Source organism: Agelaius tricolor, unplaced genomic scaffold, assembly GCF_023055355.1.
Source record: "Agelaius tricolor isolate 1412-34295 unplaced genomic scaffold, bAgeTri1.0.p SCAF_19, whole genome shotgun sequence".
NCBI classification, from domain to species: domain Eukaryota; kingdom Metazoa; phylum Chordata; class Aves; order Passeriformes; family Icteridae; genus Agelaius; species Agelaius tricolor.
This window is the reverse complement of record NW_027269279.1, coordinates 14,233,908-14,258,369: the sequence shown is the minus strand read 5'-3', so window position 1 is coordinate 14,258,369 and position 24,462 is coordinate 14,233,908. Positions and strand designations below refer to the sequence as shown.

Genomic DNA, 24,462 nt, shown 5'->3' with positions numbered 1-24,462 from the left:
GAATAAATACCCTGGTGCTCACATGATTCCCTCAGCCAGTGCTCCTGGGGGGGAATGCTGGCTTCCCAAGTGTTGGAATATGAGTGCTCAACTCCAGCCCATGTGATGAGCAACATTTTTTTGCAGGCTCTGTCAAAACTGTGCTTGCTCACTGTGTAGCTTGTCAATTCTGACCAAAGATCTTGGATGGGGGAAGAAATACCATTATTAACTGATGTAATAATAAAATGTGTTGAACAAGTATTTGGTATAAATATTAAGTCTTCAAAGTGTGTTGGTGGGCTCTGATGGCAGGTGGGGAAATGATGGCCCATGTCCTTTTCCTGGGCTGGGGACCCCTGGTGACATTTTTCTTTGCTTGGAGCACTGATATGCAGACATATACAACTTTAAAAAAAAAACGTATTTTTAATGCATGAATTATCTAAGATATGCAGATTTACTTCTTTTAATTTGATCCCTTAAGGGCAAATCTTTTATGTTCTCTGAGTATGTCTTAAGGCTAATCAAGCTAATGAATTGTTGTTCAAGGTAACAACATGGAAGGTGCTTGTGTTCCCCATGCAGAGCCCACCGGCTTTGCACATGGATTTTACTGATTTGGGTTTTGCTTCCCTCTGAAGCCTGGAGCACCAGGGCACTGCCAGCCTGTGGGATTGCCCTGCTCCCTAGAAAATGCTGATTAAGCATCCAGCTACCTGCATTATGCAACAGGGAAAGAATTTGCCTGATCGTAGCCCTGTCAACACAAAGAGATTGCAGCAGTATAACAAAACAGGCTTCTAAAGTCTTGTTTAAACTGAATCTGGATTCTATTAAAAAGTGTTAGTCCAGAGAGCCACAATAGCTCACTCGGTTACCATGGGCCAAGCAGGCTCCAGTTGCATCAGACTATTGTTTTTTATTGCAGTCCTCTCCTCCATCCTGCACGTTTGTTATTCATTAATTCTAAAATATCAATCAAAAAGATCCGTGGCATCCTCTGGTCCCAAGTGGAATTTTCCTGGGTGGGATTTCTAATAAGCTTCTAACTGCTTTCACTGTGGCCTCGCCTTTTTAGTTTAAAATGAATGATTTTCCATTCTTGAGAGCCTGGAGCTAAGAGAACTTGCACCTAGAGCCTTTCTTTGAGTTCTTTTTAATTCTGCCTGTGTGTAGCAGAGGCTGGTGCAGCCATCCATAGTTCCTGAGATATGCCAGCTACTGTGTGGGAAGAAAATGTAATATATATGATGTCTTTCTGGATGTTTGTGGCTTTGTATAATTGTCTTGTCTAGAGCAGTGGAATTTTTGTTGAGAAATCCTTATCTGTTGGTAGATCTCTGGTTTATAACACTGCTGTTTAAATAAATTGTTTGAAGTCCTTGCCTTGGAGATATCTCCTGTGCCGTGTTCAGATTGCTTGTTTCCCTCCCACAGCAGCTCTAAGTTGGAAATGCTTTTTTTGTTTATAATAAGAGGAAGTTTTTTATTCTACATATCCCAAAGGATTGCTGCACTCTTTGGGTGATGTGGAATGTCAGAACTTCCCATGTGTACAAATTCACCAGGGAAACATGGACAGATCCTGCCCAAAAGCTTGGATTGCAGAGGCCACACAGAAAACTATTCCCAAAGGTTTCCTCTGTCATGCTGCTGCCTTCCATGCTGCAGCAGGGATTTCAGCTATGGACAGGGATGTGTCTAATGGATTTGTGTTACAGAAGAGCTCCAGGGGCTGATCTGTGCCCTGGGTTTGACATTTTGGAGCTGTTGGGGTTGGTTATGGCCTTGGCTCTCTGGGCTTGGGCTCTGAGGTACCTTCCTGTCAATGATGAGGGGGGAGAAGAAACTCCAAACCCACATTGCATCCTGAACAAGAAGCTGGAAGAAAAAGATTCTCAGTAATGTCTTCAAAAGACCTGACAGTGCTGTGACCTCATAATTTTCCTTGAAGCAGAGTCCTGAGCTGCCAGCAGTGGCATTTTGTGTGTCTGAAGTGCATTTCCCCTGGTTCCCATGGCTGCAGGCACACCCACGGGATGGAGCTCTGCATCCCACAGCCCCCAGCTGGCAGGGGCTGAGGAGGGAGTGGGCTCTGCTTGGCCCTGGCTGCTCTGGGGCTGAGGCTCTTGCTCCCCATCCCTGCTGCTCCTTCTGCCCTTCCACCTCTGCTCTGGCACCTCATTCCCAGTCCAGCAGTGAAATGAGGAACTGTAAATGGGCTGTATCTTTATTAGGTTCAGTTTCTAATTCATTATCATTTCTGTTTCCAGAAAAGGCATTCTGTGGGAGGAATATGATCATTTTTGAAGTGTTTGCAGGACCCCCCTGCAAGTACCATGCCCTTGTGTGCTTGGGTGACTCGTGCTTTGGCACCTGCATTGTTCAAACATTTCTGGTTCTCTTAGCGTGCTTATTCCTTTCCAGGTGTTAAAATTAACACAGAGGGCAAAGGGATTGTCAATAAATGTGAAAAATAATGTCAATAAAATAACAGCAGATGCCTTTTCAGGCGTGGGATTGCATCATGGAATTTGTTTTCGTGACCCAGACTGCAGGAGAGTTTACAGGATGGCTGAGCAGTGTCACTAAAAGCCAGACAGTGTTTTTACCAGTTAATCCCCAACATCCTAGAGCTGGAATTAGGGCCTCTTCTTAGCTTTCAATGGAGGAACACGATATATCTCCTAGGTTTGGTGAGGGACCCTTAGGACACAATCTCTTCTCTGCGGCATGTTTGTAAATTTGCTGGACTTCAAGCTTCCCTTGCCCCTGGCAAGACTGCAAAATCCCAGGTTTACCTTTCTTTAAAGCTGCTTTTCTCTGCTATTAAGGTGGCAAGCTGTGAGCTGTACTGAGGTGAAAAAATGAGTTAAAAACCCAGAGTCACTGCCGAGAATGGGCTCATCTGCTGTGCACTCTCAGGCTGTGGTCAGAGGCACTTGGGCACCAGCAGAGCTGAACATAAATAAGGGCAGTCATAAAACCCAGTGTGGGGATCAGTCTCTCTTCAGCCTCTTTCATCTCCCAGGAGAGTTTTTAAAAAAAAAAAGGTGTGTGTATATATATATATATATATATATACACACTTAAAAAAATATTATATTTATATATAATATATATTATTATATATTATTATAATATATATAATATATTATATATAAATATTATATATAATAAATATATATTTTATATATAAATATATAAAATATATTAAAAGAACTATCAATATAAATATATTTTATTATATATATTTTTATATGTCTTATTTATATTTATATATTTATGTATATATTATATTATATATAATATAATATATACTAATAATATTAATTCTATAATAAATAATAAATTCTATAATAAATAATAAATAATATATATTAATAATACTATAATATATATCTTTAAAATATATATATTTATTTTTTTTTATATATATATTCCTGAGCCATCAGTGGCAGCTGGACCAGTGTGTTTGAGCTGCATGTCTGTGCTGGGTTTTCCAAGGCTTTTTCTGCTGTATTTTTCCTTTGGCTGGGTTATTTTATCTCACCCAGGTGAGAAGAAGATAAAAGACACTGAATGAGGATGGATTACCAGCCTGCAACTTCCTTTCTGCAGCTTAGCTATAAATGTATATTGTGGTTTGGGTCCAGGGTTCCCCACTTAAAACTGGCAGATGTTGAATACCAGAATTACACATGTGTTGTTGATCAGCATTTTCCAACCCCACTGTTGTCTGTTAGAGGATCAAAAGATCAAAAATCAGTATTTTGCTAAACAAAGGAGGCAGAAGGCAAACAGCAGTTTACCGTAATACAGAAGATGCCTCTGGTTTCTCTGGCTCTTTGCAGCTCTGCCTTGGAGATTATGGGGATAGGTTTGGGGCTTTGGCTTTTTTGAGTTTCTTTTGTCTTTCCAGTCTATAAAGTTCTGTTTCTTATTATCATTGTTTCTGCTTTCCAACAACCTAAGATAGCAAGTTGGCTCAGAAATTCTCTTTCTCATTTTAGCCACAGCAAATGTTGCTCCATACATTCAAAGTGCTTTTCCAGGTAGGCTTCTTTGGAATCTGAGTGGTTTGGGTTGCAGGCTTTTGTTTGCACTGAGCTGGAAGTGGTTTCTGTGGGTTAGAGGGTGGGACTTGCTTCATTACTTTGCAGGTTGGGCAAAATAAATTCAGTTTTTTACAGAGTTGTCCAGTGTCCTTTTGTGCAGTCCTGCAGTGGGAGTGACACAAAGCCTGCTGTACAAAAGGCAATGGTGTGATTCTGGCTTCCAGCTTTATCACTGAAATATCTGCAGATAAAAAGCTGCAATTCTCTTAGGGGTTTTTTTTGGGCTTTAAAATAGAAAAAAAAACCCTCATGAATTTTTTTTCCATGTCATTTTGCACAGCCTTCATCAGAGCAGTCAGATGCATTGTGTTTACCTTTACTGGTGCTTCCCTGGCTGTTTTTCAGGAATGGATTTGATGATGTGGGGTCTTGAGGGTGTATGGGATCTGGAAGTGTTCAGTGAACTGCTGTGTGTGATGTTACACACACAGGAGGAGCAGAAAATGGTAAGCTGGGCTTATAAGAATTAACATTCTTAATAATAAAATAATAATAAATTATGATAATATTGTTTATAATAATAAATTCATAACAACCCCAAACATGGGGTTATTATGGGGTTATAAGAATTAACATAAAACTCTTCATTAATTATGTGTCTGTGGGAAAACAATTTGTAGAAAATTTTTAACTCTTGACAGAAGGCTGACATAGTATACATTTGTCTGTAAACTTTGAGACAAATGTTGACTGAGAAATGCTATGGAATAAGACAGACATTGCTGAGAGAGAAAAAGAACTAGAAACAAGTTTCAAAAACTAGCCTTATGAAAAAACTAAATACTTTAGAGAAATAGAATATTTCTATTATATCTTTATATCTATTTATATCTTTATATCAATTATATCTCTTTCTATATTTCTATTTATATTCTAAATATTTCATTATTATATGTATTATATTTATGGAATTATTTTATTATATATTTTAGAATATTTCTAAAATATATAATAAAATAATTCCATAAATATAATAAATAAAATATATAATAAATAATTACTCTATATATATAGAGTAATTAAGAAATATATATATATTAAGAAATTAAGAAATATATATAGTAATAATATATTTTATATATATTAATATATATTTTATATATATTATATATATATTGAGAAATATATAGTAATTAAGAAATATAATAAATAAAATATATAATAAATAATTACTCTCTATATATATAGTAATTAAGAAATATATATATTAAGAAATTAAGAAATATATATAGTAATAATATATTTTATATATATTAATATATATTTTATATATATTAATATATATATTGAGAAATATATATAGTAATTAAGAAATATAATAAATAAAATATATAATAAATAATTACTCTATATATATATATATATATATATATATATATAGTAATTAAGAAATAGCTTCTAAGTGTAATAGCATGAATTATAACCTCTGTATTGTCTCACCCTAATCATGAGACTAAAAACAGAATAAAAATTTTTAAAACCCCTCTCAGTTACCCCATCTCTATGTCTAAAATGAACTTAATCCAACGTGTGGGAAGGAATCTGCTGGCTGTGGTGGCAGGGCCCAGGTTGCTGTGAGCGTGAGGAGCACGAGGGGAAGGGCAGGGCAGGACAAGGGCTCCTGGTGGCCCTGCAGCCTGGCCAGTGCTGGCTCTGAGCCTCAGCCCAGGTGGGAGGGAGCAGGGTGGGCTCTGGGGCTGCACAAGGGTGGAGAGGAGGGGTTGACACAATCACACCGTGAGTTAGGTTGGAGTAAGCTCCCAGGTGCTGTCTGTGAGCAGCCCCCAGGGCAGACATCCAGTGCCATTCCAGGCATTCTTGGAAATACCTGGGGCTGGGGACTGCCCCACCTCCCTGGGCAGCCCTTGCAATGCCCAACTGCCCTTTCTCTGAAAGGTTTCCCCTAATTCCCAAACCAAACCTTGAGTAGTGACAGAACAACAGGTTTTTGTTGTGGTGTAAAATCCCAGTTCCCAGTTCAGTAGATGAGAGTGTTGTGCAGGGAGGAAGGAAGAAGCTGGTGTGAACTCCCTGGCTCTAATAAAGTGAGAAGACAGTCCCCATAAATACAGATTTGGCAACTGCTGAACTTTAAGGATGGGGGAGAATATTTGCTACTGGAAATCATCTTCAGATTCAGCAGCAGCTTGGACCCAAAGGATGCTGAAGCTCCTGGGCTGGTGGTTTGTGCTGGATTATTTCTTGCATGGACAGTAGGTTAGTGCCTGAAAAATCGTTTGAGCTTTGATAAGGGAAAAGACCAACCAGCACAGAGAAGTGAGATGCCCAAAAAACCCTGCAATTAGAAGTAAATACATTGGTGGGATTTTTTGAGTTACTATTTGCCAGTCATGTTACATTCCAGAAATCACAGTTAGTAATTTATTTTACAGAGCAAGTCAGTCTAATGAAATTGTGTAGCAGCACCTTTTATTGTGTGAGAAAACCTCAGCATTGGTCTGTGTTTCCTTTCCCTAGAGTGGCAGTGCCTAAATATCAGTATTTTCACAATAAAGTGCAAAGATGTCTTTGAAAGGCATGGAGAAAACATTTTATTGTCTTTGTAAAAAGAGAAAGCAAAAAGCTGATGGATTGCAGAGAAGCACAACCCAGCAATGAGTTATATATTTTAGAATATTTCTAAAATATATAATAAAATAATTACATAAATATAATACATATATATATGTATTGTATATAATATATATATTATGTAATATGTATAATTACAGAAATATAATACATATATATGTATTGTATATAATATATATATTATGTAATGTGTATGATTACATAAATATAATACATATATATGTATTGTATATAATATATATATTATGTAATATGTATAATTACAGAAATATAATACATATATATGTATTGTATATAATATATATATTTTATGTAATATGTATGATTACATAAATATAATACATATATATGCATTCCATCAGTTCAGAAAGGAGCTCAGACCTGAGCTATGATGAAATGGTTAAAGCATGGAGACTGCAAGGGAAATGTTGGAAAGTTAAATAGGGAAAGAACAGCATTAATGTAAAGCTGTTTGGTCAAAGGGGTTGTAATCAATACAATTTGGATTTTATGACATCCATAGAAGGAATATTGCTGTCTCCCAGCACAGAGGGCTGTGCACTGGCAAACATTTAATCAGAAATAGATGCTCACCTGTTAAACTGCCCATACTGCAGCTGAAAAGGTGAAGTGATCCAGGGAGGGAGGAACAGGGGTGTATGTGGACTGTATTTTTATTAAATGGATCCATAAGGCTGTCACTGAAATGTTGTCACTGTTTTTAGTGTCTCTTCAAATCAGTGCTGAGAAGGGTTTCAAAAGAGTTGGAATTTCTTACACAGAGACATGAGAAGTGTAAAAACCTTTGCTAGAGTAAGAAATTTTCCTTTGTACTATCAACAGAGGGGTAAAAAATTCCAGTTCCAAACAGGTGAAGCATCAAAAATTGAAACTTGAATATTTTGTTCAAGAATTTCTTATCAGTATTTGTGTTAATCCTTCATTTCCTGTAGGAAAAGACATCCTGTCCTAAACAGATGCATGGAGGGATGTCCTCTCCTAATGTAAAAATCAGATTGGATTGGATAACAGCAACTTGTGACCTGAAGTAGTGAGGATAAATGAGCTGAAAGGGGGGAATAAATGACTGAATGAAGGGCTTGAAGGATCAGAAATCTTTCCTCTCCCTGTTCCTGTTCCTTCCTGCAGTAACTTCCCAAGGATTGCCTGGGCTGCTTCTCCTCTGCAGGCACTGCTGGGGATGGGGACTCACCCAGGGCTGCTCTGGGTGTCCCTGGGATGGCAGGAGGGAGTGCAGCCTCTGCCTGTGCTCCTGAATCCCCTTAGCTCAGGGCAGGAGGGAGTGCAGCCTCTCCCTGTGCTCCTGAATCCCCTTAGCTCAGGGCAGGAGGGAGCTGCTGCCTCTGCCTGTGCTCCTGAATCCCCTTAGCTCAGGGCAGGAGGGAGCTGCAGCCTCTCCCTGTGTTCCTGAATCCCCTTAGCTCACTGCAGGAGGGAGCTGCAGCCTCTCCCTGTGTTCCTGAATCCCCTTAGCTCAGGGCAGGAGGGAGCTGCAGCCTCTCCCTGTGCTCCTGAATCCCCTTTGCCCACTACAGGAGGGAGTGGAGCCTCTCCCTGTGCTCCTGAATCCCCTTAGCTCACTGCAGGAGGGAGTGCAGCCTCTCCCTGTGCTCCTGAATCCCCTTAGCTCAGGGCAGGAGGGAGCTGCAGCCTCTCCCTGTGCTCCTGAATCCCCTCTGCTCACTGCAGGAGGGAGCTGCAGCCTCTCCCTGTGCTCCTGAATCCCCTTAGCTCAGGGCAGGAGGGAGTGCAGCCTCTGCCTGTGCTCCTGAATCCCCTTAGCTCAGGGCAGGAGGGAGTGCAGCCTCTGCCTGTGCTCCTGAATCCCCTCTGCTCACTGCAGGAGGGAGCTGCAGCCTCTCCCTGTGCTCCTGAATCCCCTCTGCTCACTGCAGGAGGGAGTGCAGCCTCTCCCTGTGCTCCTGAATCCCCTTAGCTCAGGGCAGGAGGGAGCTGCAGCTCTCCCTGTGCTCCTGAATCCCCTCTGCTCACTGCCCCTGGCTTTTCTCACGCCACCACAACCTGGGGGAAGCCTGGGATGTTTATACCCAGCCTTATTTATAATAAGTGCTGTTTATTTTTGTGCAGACGGAAAGGAATCTGTGTGTGAGCACATGCACAGGATTTTTTGTTGTTATTAGGGGTGGTTTTTAGTGCTTGGGGTGGGTTTGCTGTTTTTCTAAGCTCAGAGAAATGCCAGGGATCAAAGCAAGGCAATCTGAAGGAAGGAGCCAAGTACAGAGACTCACTAATGCTTCTGAAATTCCACAGGAGCAGGACTAAGAAAGCCACAGTCGTTCTGTGAAGATCTCATCTGTTATTATTTTGTCAAAAATACACTTTGCAAACACTGCCATGTCAATATTCAGAGTAGATGACTTCAAGCAATGAGTGTTTTGGCTCGGTGTGCAGGAGCTGTTATTCTTTATGATGTTACAGGATCTCAGACCTTGAAGAGCAGTGAAAGGAATGGTTTGTGTTCCTCAGAGAAACACGAGAGAGCGAATTTTTTTTTCCCAGGGCAGAAAATATTCCTGTGTTCAGTTGGTTTATTGGGGTTGTTGTAGCCTGTTCCCTGTCTTTGCTTCCAAGAACCACCTCTGGAAAAAGCAGAATTGCAGGTTAAAGCTTGCCAGAGGACAGATTTGCTATCAGGCACTTGGAGGTTGTGCTTCAGCATTTATTTTGGATAAATTTCGGGGAAGGAAGTGAGTACAAGATTGATCTTGGCCTTTATAAATAGCACTCCAAGCACCTCAGATCATTTTCTGCATTGCCATGTCTTGAGTTACTTGGTTGCACAGCAACGCAGCCCAAAAATTGCATTTTCACAGAAAATAGCAGCTCCTCTATTTCTTCATTGCTTATTGTCATGTTACTCAATTGATTTAAACGTGCTGGTGTGGATGTTTTTCACTCCCTACACTGCCTGTGTGGAGAATGACAGTGTTGGTTGTACCAGTTCCCTGGAAGTGTCAAAGGAGGAAGAGCACTGTTCTCAAATGATGCATTTTAGTTACACCAGTGCAGTTCTACTCAACTAATGACCCTTTTTAATACCAAAATATTTCAGACTCAGCCTGGCAGATGCTTTGTGCAGTGTCACAGAGTTCCAAGGAACACTGAAGCAAATGGAGTTTTCCCATCATAGGGATTTAATAACAAACAAGTATTAGCAAAGTTTTGTAAAGATTAAAGGTTTTTACACCTCTTCATTTTCCAAAACTTTACAAAAATATCTTTTTTCTCCTCCTAGCTCTCCTGTTGGCTCCACACAAAACACGTGCAGGATATTGGTTTTTCTCTTTCTGTCCCAATTCAGATTCCCCCCTTTTCAGTAACACTCCATGTGCAGGGGTGTGGTGGGGCTGGGGAGCACCAGGAGGGAATAAAGAGATTTTTAGAGTCTGTGGTGCCAACAACCAGGCATTGTAGGCACCTTTAAAGCCTGGAGGCTGTTGATGTGCTGTGGGCTGCTGGGTTTGCCAGGGATAGAGAGGACAAGGTGGGGAGTGGGGCCAAGGAGCTGATGTTTCAGGCAGGATTCTGCTTTCCCAAATCCATTTGCAGTGTCTGGTGTGTTGTAGCCTTTCCTCCTTTTCCTCCTTTTCCTCGGCGTGGAGCTCAAACTGGAGATAATTTTACTGCGTGCAACAAGATTGACAAAATAATTTTCCTGCACGGCACAGTAAGACATGAAAAGTGCCTTTTCAAAAGTACAATAAACAAAGAAAAGATGTTTGTGTAGGAAAAAAAAAATTGGAGGAATAATAGGAGTAGGGAAATTGCTCCTGTTGCTTTAAGGTAGCTTTTAAAAATAGGAGTAGTCAGTTAATGCTCCAGCCTTTACCACAGTAAACATATAATTGTGAGCTGATTGTGGTGAATTCCTAAACAACAGCCCCCATCAGCAGAAGTCTGCAGGAGAGAGCTCGACATCTGGAAGCCAGCAGCAGTCAGGATTTTATTAAGCAGCACTGCCAAATAAAATCTGAGCACTGCTATAAATGATATAAAAATAAAGATTGGCTATGGTGTAACATCTGGAGATGCCAGCAAGTGAGCCTGGCTTTGGAGCTCTGGGTGAGAGCAGCAGAGCTTTCCCAGCAGCTTGGGAGCCTGAGGGGGACATGGTGGGCAGGGATGTGGCTCCCTGTGCTGCTTGTCATGATCAGGAGCTGAAGCACGAGTGGAATAAAGAGAGAAACTGCAAAATTGCTCTCAGTGTGCCTGAGCTATTTTTATTGGAAAGGTTTTGGCCACGTACAGTCTGTGTTGTGTATTCCAGACCTAAAGCAAGGTTTATGGGATATGATTTTCTGTCTGAAGGGGGTTAGGAGAGAGTGACCTTATCCCAGGGAGCAGGGGCCTGCCCTCAGGCTGCAGCCTGACCCATTCATTTCCAGCGCTCAGCCTGTGGATGGAGCCGACTCAATGGGTCGGTGGCTGGGACAGCCCTGGGAGCCAAGGCTCAGGGTTAGGGAGGGGGTGCAGAGCTGACCCAGATGGGACCCAGCAGCCATCCCAGGGTTGGCTGGGGCAGGGAGGGTTTGGGGCAGCATCCCCTGGGAACGTGGGCTCTGGCACCACAGAAAAAGGGGCACTTTGCCCTTGTGCACACTCCTTTTGGGGGACATTGGTTCCCCTCCATGCTGAGCAGGACATTGCCCCATCCAGTGGCAATCAAATTCACTCCTGTGCATTCAGAAAGCTGTGATTAAGAGCTCCTTCTCAGCCTTTGTGTCTAGAAATAGCCCAGAACACCGCAGCACAAAGTTCAAGGATGTAAAAGAAGTGCTATGTTAAATGAAATTCCAATCTTTCATTTTTTGAACAGGTTTTTGATACAGCTCAGCTTGATACAACCTGCTATTTACCAGCCTGGCCTTTAATATTGGATCTGCTTTCCAATTATGCTTCAATTCATACACCAGTTGCAGAGGGCGTGTGTGGGTGTACGTGCGAGAGAGGGAGATTGATTTTGTTCTTTAAAAATGTGAAGTCTGCACTAACTATGAAAACCCATCAGAATTTCTAGCACTTAAATGCCATTTCCTTTCTCAATGTGCTACCAGCACTAAGTAATGTTCACAACATCTCTCTGGCAAGTGAAGGAGTACATGCTGCTTTTTCAGAAGTAGAATATTAATACAGATATCAGTGAGAACCAGGCTGCAGATCCTTTCCAGAAGTAAAGAGTTAAAATGAAAGCTCAAATTATGACTTAGAAGCAAATGCATAAGGTCTTAGCTGTGTTTTTCAGCAGTACATGAGTGAAAATGGAATAAAGAGGGTGCACGTTGCTGTATGTTGGAGTCACCTCTTGTGTGTGGAACAGCAGATTTGGGGAACCCTTTTTGCCACCACTTTGCACAGATCACATTTGTATTCCTGGTTGTTTTTCCCAGCCACTGTCTTTTTTGTGTGCTGTATTCCTGAGTCATGGCAGTGCTTTGGTGGTCACCGTGCCTGAGAAGCCCAATGGAGTGTTCTCTCTGCCTTTCTGTAGTTCTGACTGGTCTTTTCTATTTCCTGTAGGTTTAAAGACCTATCTGATCTCGGGTCAGAAGGTGAAGGAGCCCCAGTGCAGCTGTTCTCAAGCTTTGCTTCCTGGCTTGGAGTCTGCAGACGGAGCCAGGACTCCGGGAACGTCGGCAGCCGACAGCTCCAGCGACCCCTCCAAGACAACCAAACAGGTGGAAAAGCCCAAGGTGAGCTGTCCCCTCCAAGCCCAGCAGCACAGATCTCATAGCAGGGCTGGGGAAACCTTATGGGCTTGTTTATGCACTGCTTTACATATTTACATATGTATGGGTGTGTGTACATAGAGTGACAAAACAGAGTTTGAGGGAGGAAAAATGTACCAAGTTAAATGGCTTGCTTCCCACTTGGCAAACAATCCCTAAAATAAGGTGAGCACTTCTCAAAGGTGGTTTCACATAAATATTTCTATTTGTATTTCAGGACTGAGAGGTCAATGGTGCTTTTTAAATGGTCTGGATTGTGTGGGGGGGGAAAGAATATGATTTATGCAGCTACTGGAACTTCTGGGATTTTCTGGTTTTGCTGCTTCTGCCATTCCTCTGTCATGAAGGTCATGTACCTGTGAGCCTTTCCATGAGTATTCAACAGACATCCTGCAAAAGATAATTGGATTGTTTTTGTGATGGGAGAAAATGCTCTGGTGGGTTGGGAGATTGGTTTATCTGCTTGCTCTAGAAACCTATATCTGGAGCTGAGGGCAAGGATTTGTATGGATTCAGCTTGGAGGAATGATGACACTTTGTTATGTTCACACCTCTCACAAGATCTCTTGACAAGGAAATCTGTGAAACAATGTGTATTGCTTCAGAGCTTTGCTGTTACTCTCCATCTTCCATCTCAGAACAGATTTCCCAAACAACAGATGTCTATTCTCTCTTTTCATTTGTGCTAAGAATTCCTTCTCCTGGGCTGCCTGAGGTGGGCACAAATGTCAGAGCCAGGGGTGGCCATCTGCAGGTCCCTGTCCTTACACTTCAGTGTGCTCAGTCCTGACTGGAACTCTTCAACTCAGGTTGGAGACTCAGCTGACAGAGTTGATGTGGGGATAATTTTCATTCTCCTTCGTTTTTACTGCTTCTCATTTTTTTCTGGATTAGAAGAGCATGAGTAGGGCACCTTTACCCTGCCTCTGCTCCCAGTTTTAAGATTTGAAGTAAAAACACTGGGTTACAGGTGAGATCAGCTGGAGGGCTGACCCAAAGAGATGGTCCAAAGTGGAGTGAGCTCCTTAGGGAGCAGGCCAGGCTGTTTAACCACAGAAGGGAGCTGTAGCCATCTTTATCCCTCCCCAGAATGTGCACTGAGTGTGGTTTGACAGCATCCAAGTTACTGGTGATATGTTGCTATTCCTTTTCCTGTGTAAGAGAGAATATATTTGGCATCCTACTGGCACCAGCTTTCCAGCTCCTTCTTGCCTTTCAGTGAAGGCAAAGGCAAATAAGGCAGGAAAATACATCTTAGAGCTGGGGGGAGCTGTACAGATAAACCTGTGAGTGCTGCCCAGGCTGTGGTCCTGCAGAGGTCCAGGTGTGGCAGTGACAGAAACTCCTTCATTTCAAGCAGTGAAGGAAGAAGAATGTGCCAAGTGGAGCAGGATTGCTGAGCTGCCAGTGTGGAGCAGAAGGGAGAGAGGAGGGATGAAGCCAAGCAGTGAAGCTGTGGCTGCTGTTCTGAGAGACAGTGAGGATGCCTTGGGAATGTCAGACAGCAGAGGAGGCTGTGACTGAGCACTGAAACTGCACTGGAGGATGGGGCTGACCCCCCTGCAGCTGGGGCTTGGTAACATTGTTGTGTACAAACCTGGGCTGGAGCTTGTTAAAGTGATCTGGGTGCAAAATGAGGGCTGTGTTAAGGATCAGCTCTGTTGTGTTTTCTGAGCTGTGGGGTGATTTACCTTGCACAAGGGCAGCTACAGCTGCACCACTCTTCTGAGCAGCTGGGATGTGATGTGGAACATGCTGCTGCCCCACCATGCTTTGTCCCTGATGTTCTGCTCTGGAACTGCTGCTGGGTGTTAATTTAGAATATCCTGAGTGGAAGGGATTCACAAGGATCATTGCAGTCCAGCTCCTGGCCCTTGAGATGTTTCATTGCTGAGTGAAAGTCTCTAGAGTGCAAAAACACCAGCATGGCTGTGAGTGAGAGAAGCAGAAACTGAAAGAAGCTGCTCAGAAGAGCATCTCAGACAAGTGCCAGCCCAGATTCAGCTGCCTGGGCTGCCCTGCTGTGCTCCAGCTGCTGCAGACTTTGTGTCTGGAGGTGCCTGCTTTTCCTCACCACCCTCAGCACTGCATCTCTGGCCAGGGATTTCCCAAGTGGCCTCACAGCTGTGACTCCTGAGCCTGCCTTGCCCCAGGGCCCTGGTGCTGAGGGGATTCTGGATGAGCCCAGGTTTCCCTGTGACTGTGTGAGCACTGCCTTAACAACCTGTTCTGAGCCTGTCTCTGCCCACAGGAGAGTGGGGAGCATCCCTGCCTCTCCCAGCACAGCTGCAGGGATTCCTGACTCTAAACCATGCTCTTGAGGGGAATGTGCACCAGCTTCTCTCTGCTGGGGAGAATCGCAGACTCATGGGATGGTTTGGGTTGGAAGGACCTTAAAGCCCATCTGCTTCCACCCCATGCCACCTTCCACTATCCCAGGTTGCTCCAAGCCTCCTCCAGCCTGGCCTTGGACACTTCCAGGGATGGAGCAGCCACCACCTTCATTGGGAAAACCTGTGCCAGTATTTCACCAGTCCCATTGTAAAAAATCTCTTCATTGTATTGAATTTAAATTTCCTCTCTTTTGCTTTAAATATATATGTATGTTAAAAAACCCCCACAAGGTATGACTGCAGTTTGAGCAGAGATCATGCACAATTTTTGAAAAGGAGTGGGTTTCTTTTTTACAGCTTTTGGGTTTTTCGTGAGGGTTTTTTTTCAAGCCTGCAGCTTGCTGGTAGGGTCTGGAGATAATCATTTGCAAAAGAATCATGACTTACATGCCGACTGTTTTAAATACAAAGCTGTAAATGGTGTCAGTGTAGGAGGAGATGACTCCAGCTCTGCAAAAGAGACTTAAGCAGGAGAGGCAAAATTACAAGCGAGTTGAAATATTTTTATTTTAAAGGGAATAAGTGGCTATATTGGATGCAAAGGATGACTTTCACATTTTGGGCTTAAAAGGATGTTCTAGAGGACAAAATCTGTGAAGGAAAGTCAGGAGGGAGAGTGCAACACTCATTGATCCATGAAAGGAATTGTATTTCCTCCTCTGGTGTATCTGTAGTGCATTTAACTGCAAACCTTGTTGCAGTTTGAATGTCAATAAGATGTGTTTACATTACTGAAATGGTGAACACAGAGGGTAAGAACTCTGAGTAAATCTATAATAGCAGGTGGGTTTTTGAATGAAAACACTCTACCCTGCTTAAGTGGTTTTGGTGTCAGTTTATCTTCCCTATCATCTTTATGACATGCCTCACTTGACAGGGATTCATAAGCTGTTGTAAAAATGTTTTAATGATTGCTTGGTATGAAAACAGAAAGTCCTTTGCTTGTCTTAGTGTTTGCTGGAAGTGCATTAATGTTTTATTCATGGCACTGAGGTCACAGCACAGGGAGCCTGTGAATGCCTGCCATAGAGAAGGAAGTTAATGATGTTGACTTGAACACATGGGGAAAGTCAGAGGAGCTTCTGCCTCTTCTCAAAGGTCAGGCTGCTTTTCCAAGCCCTTTGTCTTCTGGCTTCACCCTGGGAGCTGAGTGTTGGAGGTGGTCTTGCTAATTTATTAGCAGGATCAAACAGGGAGTGGTTTCTTCATTTTTTGTTAGAGGTATTTGTTTTTGTCACCATTACCTGACTTTTGCCATGGATAAATCTAAATCTAACTCCCAGATGGTTACTTAGTAAGGCTTGGTAGCCCACTGGCAATTTATTTTTTAGTCCATCTAGCAAAGCCTTCCACCAAGTGGCCAAGACATTTGTGATGGTTAGTCAGAGATTATTTTTAAACAAAACCATTTGAGAACCAACTCCATAGTTTCTTCAGCTGTGTTGGTATTTGTTCAGACTGCAGAGGTTCAGAACTGGATGTAAATTGTTTATCTGATGCCAGGTTAGGAAACTCAGAGTAATCTCAGTGCCCAGGCTGGACTGTGTCCCTGAGGAACAGCAGACAGCACCGTCTGCTGGCTGCTGAGGAGGCTCCAGGTCCACATGAAAGCCTTTGAGAGGCATTGGTGAGTGGGTAGATGTCACAGGGAGAGTGGGCTGGGAGAAACATCTGAAAAGTAAACAGGCTGGGTGTTTCCAGGTGGGACATCAGAGGGGGAAAAGGAGCATTAGGTGAAGAGTTAGTTCTGAAAAGACTTAACTCTGAAATGGGGAGTGAACCTGGAGGCAGAAGTTGTGGGCTTGGACTAGAGAGGCTTGAACGTGTCCAGAGCAAACAGACAAAATTAAATGGGATGTTGAGTTTGTGACAAAAGGCTCAAGTCCCTGCTGGAAAACCTGCTGTGGTGTTTAGTAGCAGACTTTGGTGAGCCTGGTCACCAAAGAACTGAACTCAGGGTCCCTCTGAGCAGGGTCCTGCCTCAACACTGCCTGCACTGGAGAAGAGAGTGAAGAACGTGGAAGATAAAATTCCAGGCTTAATTCTCCTAAAGAAGGTTGCATTTTAACTTGAAGGAATTAGCTTGTTTTAAAAGCTCAAATGCAGCATTTTAAGTTTCTTCCAAAATACACAACCTGAAACTGGTACAAATCCTGATGGTTTTGCTTTCCTTGTTCCCTGTGACATTTGCTGGGTGTTTGGCTCCAATAGCCTGAGCTCCCCTCCCCTGTCTTAGGGCTCTGTATGAAAAAGCATTTGCCTTTATTCATTTCAGATTTGTTGCTCTCCATTTCCCTGGACTATTCATAATGCATCATGGTGTTTCATGTTTTTTCTGGATTTTGCTGCATTTTGTGCTGTCTTCTCTCCTAATGGCATTCAGATCCCTTCACAGGCAGGTTCCACCCAGGGAAATGGCACTTCTCCTACTAAAGAGTGTTTTATTCCTCTTGGGGAAGTCCTTTGCCTGTGCACAGTGATTCCAGTCTATCTGTGATCTTACACTAGTGAAGCTTTCCTGGATTAGATTGAGCTCCAGCAAACAGCAAATCTGTGATTTATTTTTGAAATGGCGCATTCTGTTCCAGGCAAATTTTGCTCCCTGCCTCCCATTCTGTAGCTTTGTTTATCTTTGAACCGTGCTGCAAGTATACAAGTGGACTGAATTACCAATTGCATCATACTACAAGGACACCAGAACATTCCTGGCTAAAATTCTTTTGTCTCATTTCAGCCTTGCCCTTCATGTAGTACCACCCTTGCTCCCCACTGCGATGTCAGCATAGATGAAGGAGCTATCCAAAATGGTTGTCAGGATGAGCATAAAAACAGTACCAAGGTAATTGAAGTATTTCTCACTTCCCTTTTCCCCTTATTTTTCTGCTTCCCCCAGCTTTCTTATTTTTGCACCACTATTCTTTTATCCAAGCTCTTAAGCAGCAGAACTGATTCTGATTTTTATTTTTTTGTCTTCAAAAATTTAGTTGAGTCTCCCTGCCCCAATTTTCAAAATTTTTAGTAATTTTGTGAGCTCAGCTTGATTCTGAGAAGGACCTAAGATTAGGACTCTTTAAACTATGCTGCTGGTACCCAAAGAGGAAGGTCCAGGGAGCACTCCACACTCTCCATCCTCACAGCAGCAGGCTGGGTCACCTCACCACAAGTTCTGTGTCTCTCCAGCATCTCCTGCATCACCACTGTAAGACGAGACCGTTCCTGTTCACACACAGAATTCACAGCTTTAAATCAGTTTGCATCCTTTCCTGACCTACAGAAACAGCCTCTCTCATATTCCTTGTGCTGCTGCCACACTTGTTTCCTTGCCTGTTGCTTTGATATTCTCACTGAAGCCACCTAATTCCTGTGCCATGCCAGACACTGCCTGTTTGTCGTCCTGCTTGTGGCCTTTGCAGCCTCTCTGCTCTGCCTGTCACCCCTCACTCCTCCCTGAATGTTCAGCTAAATGCAGACTGAGGACAGTGCTCATTACCTGGTTGTTATATATTCAAATAAATATAATGTTTTCCCTCCCTGGAGAGAATTACTTGCAGACATGCTCTGAGACAGTGAGCTTGTTCTTCATGTCTGTCTTACAGCTCTTTTCACCAGTAAAGCTGATTGAAAAACTTGCCAGTGCTGAGCCACTGCATTAATCTGTGTTTGTCCCTCTCTGTACTTGACATGTTGTCTCATGCTGAAATGTAAGCTCAGAAGCAGGGCCTGCCTCACTGGGATGGAGGGGTGTGTTACACAGCAGTTCTGTGCCAGAGTTCCAGGAAACAGCCTAAGAAAAGAATAAAATCATGATCCCTTGAGCCTTGAGGGAGGTGTCAGCAGGGACTTGTCTCAAACCAGCTGGAGATCTCCAAGACAGAGAACATGTGGGAGATCTGCCTGGGCTGCCAAGATGGTAGGCAGGAGATGCTTCTTCCCCAGGTGGCCTCTGCCCACGAGCAGGGATCTCCAAGAACCAGCTGAAGAGGGATTGATTGTCCTTAGGTGCCAACTGCCTGCTTTAAATTGCTTCCTACTGTACCTGCATGGGCTTCATGTGTGTGAATCAGCAAATCACCAGACCTTCCTTGTAGATTTGTATACAGAGTTGAGGAAGAGGTCTGTAATTGCATTGGAGGAATTCCAGTGGAGCCCAAACCTCACGTCCCTCTTGGGTTTGGTTCAGTTTTTGCTCAGCCAAAACTGGGAGCTGTGTCATGGCTGTCAGTAAGTCTGGGATGCCTGTTGAACTGGAAGCTCAGAGAACAGCCACATGCACAAAGTTGCTGTGGCATTTGGTTCCCAAGACTTCCTTGCAGCCTCAGCTCTCTTGGGAAGAAGAGACGTAAGCTCTCCCTGCCCATGTGTGTTCCCTTCCCACAGCCATGCTGCACTCAAGTCCCCTGTCTTTAGGGAATGTTAATGATGTTTAATCATATCCTTGGACTTGCAGGGCTCCCAACAGCCTCTGGAGCTTCCTTGTCTCTTGATGAGAGGAAACTCCACACAAGCCTCCAAGTTCTCAGGGAAACCCTACAGCCTGTTGTCTTCAGAAGTCCCAGTAACGTTGGAGCTAACAACATTTAATAAATAGGGATTTTCTCTTACACAAACAGTTTCATACTCTAATCCCTGCCTGTTAAGATTTACAGAGCACAGAGAAACCTTGAGCTGACTGAAGGGAAGAATTTTCTTGGGGATTTGAGCCTTTGCCAAGAAGCTAAAGAGAAAGTCCACGCTGACCTTCTTTGAAAGAGAGAAATTTTCAGTGCATTTTTCAAATGATCTTGAGGAACAGCAGGGAGAGCAGACAGTGCCTAGGAGTCCAAATCTTTTATTTGAGGTGATTATGGCAAAAACTGAGTTCTTGGTTTCTGCTTTTCAAGTAGCAAGTGGCTGGAGTGGTGACAAGAGAAAGGAAAAAAAGATGGTAGCTGTGACTTTCAGGGTTTTTTAGGCCTCAGGTTGATCTGGGAGATGCTCTAAGCAAATACAATCTTTAGCAAAAATTAAGAAAAACCAACCCACCAAACAATGAAGGCTCTTCACTAAGAGCTGCTTGGTCAGTTGATTTGGTTTCCCTTTGCTGGTCCTCCTCACCTCAAAACCAGAGGGGTCTGCCCTGGTGTGACAGCGTTCACAGGGGCCCGAGGATGAGGGAAGAGACGAGGATCTGACTCCATGTTTCAGAAGGCTGATTTATTATTTTATGATATATATTATACTAAAACTATACTAAAGGAATAGAAGAAAGGATTTCATCAGAAGGCTGGCTAAGAATAGAAAAAGAAAGAATGAATAACAAAGGCTTGTGGCTCGGACAGAGAGTCTGAGCCAGCTGGGCTGTGATTGGCCATTAATTAGAAACAACCACATGAGACCAATCCCAGATGCACCTGTTACATTCCACAGCAGCAGATAACCATTGGTTACATTTGTTCTTGAGGCTTCTCAGCTTCTCAGGAGAAAAAATCTTAAGGAAAGGATTTTTCAGAAAATATCATGGCTGCACCCTGGCTCTGCAGGATGCTCCATAGCCCCGTGCCCTCTGGGCAGGCTGGATAACCTGGCAGAGGTGTAGGAGGACTTGCTCAGGAGTTGCTCGATGTCTTCTCTTAGAAAAGAACCTGGTGACATTTGATGTGAGAAATTCTTGTGCCTCTGCCTTTCAGGAGTGTCCCTGTGTCCCCTGGTGGGCCCCTGCTGGGATCTGTGGCTGCAATCCCCTTTCCCTTCTGGTGATTATGGTCTGCAGCAAAGCATTGGCAGCACACCAAGGAAACCACCCCATTTCCTATTCCTTCCTCAGCTGCTGTCACTGTGCTGGGAGCACCTGCAAGCTGCCAAAACAACTGCTGTGAGGGCTAGAAGGGACCAGACTGGGACTGCTTCCATCTCCTGGCTCCCAGCACGTGGCTCTGGGGCTCACTCAGGCCAGGGCAGCCCGCAGGGTGGGGATCCCCATCCCCCTGGGAGGGAGGAGGAAGGGGAAGCACAACCCACCTCCCTCCTGCTTTTCCTGGAGCTCCAGGGAACCATTCCAGCACACCTTGTTATGGCTTTAGCAGTGGAGCTCCTGGCTGTGACAGGAGCCAAGCCCAAGGGTTTCCTGACTCTTCCCTGTACAGGATTCTCCTGCTGCCCCATCAATCTCCTCTTTCTTGGCTGTGTCTGAACCTTTCCCTTCACCTCTCTGTGTTCATGTGCCTCCTTTGCTTCACAGGACAGATCACACAAGGAAATGGAATTGATTTTGCATGGACAGCCAGAAAGAAGATATTTTTTAACTTTAACTTAGTTGATTTTACAATGTCAGTAACATATTTCAGCACGTGGTTGGGGTGGTGGTGATATTTATGGTATTTATTTATGGTCACTGTGGTGGCATCCAAGAATAGTCTTCTGGAGGAGCTTGTCACTTCTGTACAAGCAGGAATGGAGAAACTTCTGTCATGAGTGGGCTTCAGGATGAGGATAAATGCTACATGATAAGTGATAAGATATGGAGGGGGGGAGATGAGCACTCAAATATGCCAAGTTTGTTCTATGTTTGCATTTGAAAATGATCCTGACTAACTGCAGTTCATTTTCATTCTAACCACACTTAGCTGTCTAATTCTTTTGGAATTGCTTCAGTACATATTGGTCTAGGTCAAACAAAATGTAAAAGAGGGAACTTCAGGCTCCACAAAAATAGAATTATTTTTGTTTAAAAGTAATTTGTGCTCTCCAATGACAGCAGATTGGTGATAATGTGTACCTAAGCCATGTTGCAAGCTGCTGTCAAAATTAAAGCTGTCTTAACTAACACCAAGGCAAAAGAAAACCAGAAAAAAAGAAGTATGTCTTAGAGAAGGAGATGTAGTTTAATTTGCAGGAGTTTAATTTGTAGAATGTTTAATTTGTAGGATGAGATGCAGGAGTTTTTGTTGTAGGATGGGATGTACAAAAGGGCTGGTCCCACAGGTGGGGAAGAGGGGGAACCTTTGGGAAAGCAGCAAGGGCTGGCAGAGTGAGCTGTCTCATGACCCAGGGAGAGTCAGCACAATTTAAATGTGTATTTAAAAGCTTTCTAGAAGAATCTTTTCCATAAGATAAGTGAATGAAATTTGGCCTTGCGGTTGGTTGTCATTGAGTAATGTGTGAAAATGTGCTTTGTTTTCTGCTCCCTGGAGAGTTGGTTCACAGAAGGCACAAAGGTGGCACCTGAAGAGGCACCTGGGAGGTGTGGGAGGTACAAGCCCAGGAAATGTGAGTGGGTTCAGGGCAGGGGCAGCCTGGTCTCTGTGGCCAAGGCAGAGCTCCGGGTGCTGAGGGAAAAGCTCCTCTCAGTGTTTGTTCCTTCACCTCTCCTGTCTGTTTGCTAACATTCCCTGGCTCTGTTTTGCTCTCTGCTGTCCAGGCTCCAGGAGGACACAGCCCAAAGACCCAGAATGGACTCCTGAGTCCTCCCCAGGAGGAGAAGCTGAGCAACAGCCAAACCTCTCTGTATGAGATGCTGCAGGAGAAGGGGCGCTGGGGCGGCGTGAGCCTGGACCAGTCAGCTCTGCTCCCCCTGAGGTTCAAAAACATCAGGGAAAAGACAGATGCCCACTTTGTGGATGTGATTAAAGAAGACAGGTAAGGAGAATGGAGCTGTGCAGTGGAAAACCCTGTAAAGGTATAATGGAAAATCCCAAGAAGACATACTGGGGTCTCGGATCTTTAGTATTTGTGTGCTTTTTGTCTGATTTCAGTAATTGTTGTCAATATATATAATATCATAACTTTCTTGATTTTAGTCTTTATTCTGCTTAAACTACAGTAGAAACTTATGTCAGAAACTTTCTGTTTAAAATAAGTCAAACCAGTTTTTCATTGCTTCCAGGGTGAACAGTCCTGTCAGTCCTCCTTCAGCTGAGTCTTTGAAGGGGAAATTGCTCTTTGAATCACTTGGCACAAAGCTGAGCTCCATTTTATAATCCAAAGTCCTCTTAATGCATGTAGTGTGTACCTTCCTCTGCAGTTTAGGGTGCAACATAAAATCTGAACCACAAACCTCACTTTTTTAATAGTAAAAGAAGAATGTCTGATAACGTGTGGCTAATCATGAAATCCTACTGGGCTTGGAAGCAGAACTAATAGGAGTGAATTTCCATGGACTTTCTATCTACTTAGATATTGTAAAGTGAGTTTCTGTCTCTGTTTCAAACAAAAAAGCTTATTTTGGGCAGAGGAAATATTCTTTAAAATTTAGTAGTGTGGGATTTTTATCAACACACAACCGTATCTCCATTATGGCAGGGACTTGACTGGAACAGTTAAACAGATAGCTGGAGTTTGTTATTATTTATGGCTATTTTTATTTTTATTTCGTTGCTTCCACTCAGATTGAGGGTATTTTATCTAATATCCTTGAAACTGTGTTCTCCTGTGGACTCAGCTGCTTGGAACAGGGACACCATCACCTTTATGGAAACATGACTTAGGCAGGGAGAAGTGAGAAGGAGGGACAGGAGTCCCTCTCCAGTCTCTTCCTAGATTTTGTCAGTTTATCTTTCTCCTGTCGCCACTTGAGTCAAAATTTCGGGTTCTTTATTGTTTTTCTCAGTGTGTGGTCTGTCACTAGTGGCTGAGAATGGAGGTTTAGCTGATATTTCCAAATATCAGAAAATAGATGGATTGGGAATGTCCAGGTGTTGGCAGAAATCGGCCAGAACAAATAGGAATATTTTAATATTTAAAAAAATGTAACCAGCACTCTGCAAACTGTAAGATACAGAAGTAGCTTAATTTATGCAGTTGGTCTGCTGAAGATACCTCACTCAAGTTCTTGTGTTCTGGTGCTTTCCTCCTCCACTCCCAAAATGGGTAATTTTTTCTGATTTGGAAGGAGTACCATGATTTGAGATCAGTCAAAGCCTGGCTTTTTTTTGGTCCCAATTAAATATCATCATTACCATATTAAGTGGGCCATTTCTTGTTGCCAGGGAAACTTCTCTGCTGAGTTCAGTTCATGTAAACATAACTTTCCAAAAATAATCTTCTGATTAATTAGATCTATGCGAAATGCTTTAAGCCTACCAGTTTACACTGATTTTTTTCAACATTTCTCAATGAGAAATTCTTGGTCCCCTTCTGTAAAACATAATGTTGGTCTTGATGAATCCAGTATTTCTGAGGATTTTTGAATGGGGAATTTGAGGTGTCTCAGAGAGGGGACCAAATTTCCTCATGGTCCTTTTACAGGAATCCCAATTTTCACTGGGTTCTGCTGTGTTGGTTTGATGCTGTTGCCAAGCCAAGTGATCTTCCCTGAGCTCTAAGCAGTGATTTCCACTGCAGGGCACTTTGGATATAAATTCCTGTTAACAGAAACTACTTAACCCAGATATGGTGCTAAAGTGCATCAATTAATGCCACAGGCTTCCTGCAGAGCTGGGAAGGGTTAAACATCCCCTGAGGGGGTTCAGGAGCCTGGAGACTGCATTAGGAACCTGCCTGGGGCTGGCTGGGAGGAAATGCTGGACACTGGGGATATTGAGCTCAGCTGTGCCTGAGAGGGTTTTGCATGCCAAGATTTCACCTTGGAGCTGATACCTGGGCACAATTCCAATGTTCTTTAAAAATAATATT

At 43.2% G+C, this 24,462-nt stretch overlaps 1 protein-coding gene across 2 annotated transcripts in view; it reads left to right on the top strand.

The window, feature by feature from the left end:
- The window catches only part of ADCY9 (adenylate cyclase 9), a 93,411-nt gene that overhangs the window by 35,305 nt on the left and 33,644 nt on the right, over positions 1–24,462 (top strand). Inside the window, exons 2-4 of one of the 2 annotated variants that reach the window (XM_071444443.1) lie at positions 12,252–12,424; positions 17,588–17,692; positions 22,250–22,467. In XM_071444443.1, the coding sequence (XP_071300544.1) occupies positions 12,252–12,424; positions 17,588–17,692; positions 22,250–22,467 (496 nt within the window). The remainder of the gene's footprint in view (positions 1–12,251; positions 12,425–17,587; positions 17,693–22,249; positions 22,468–24,462) is intronic. The other variant, XM_071444444.1, reaches the window with a different exon arrangement.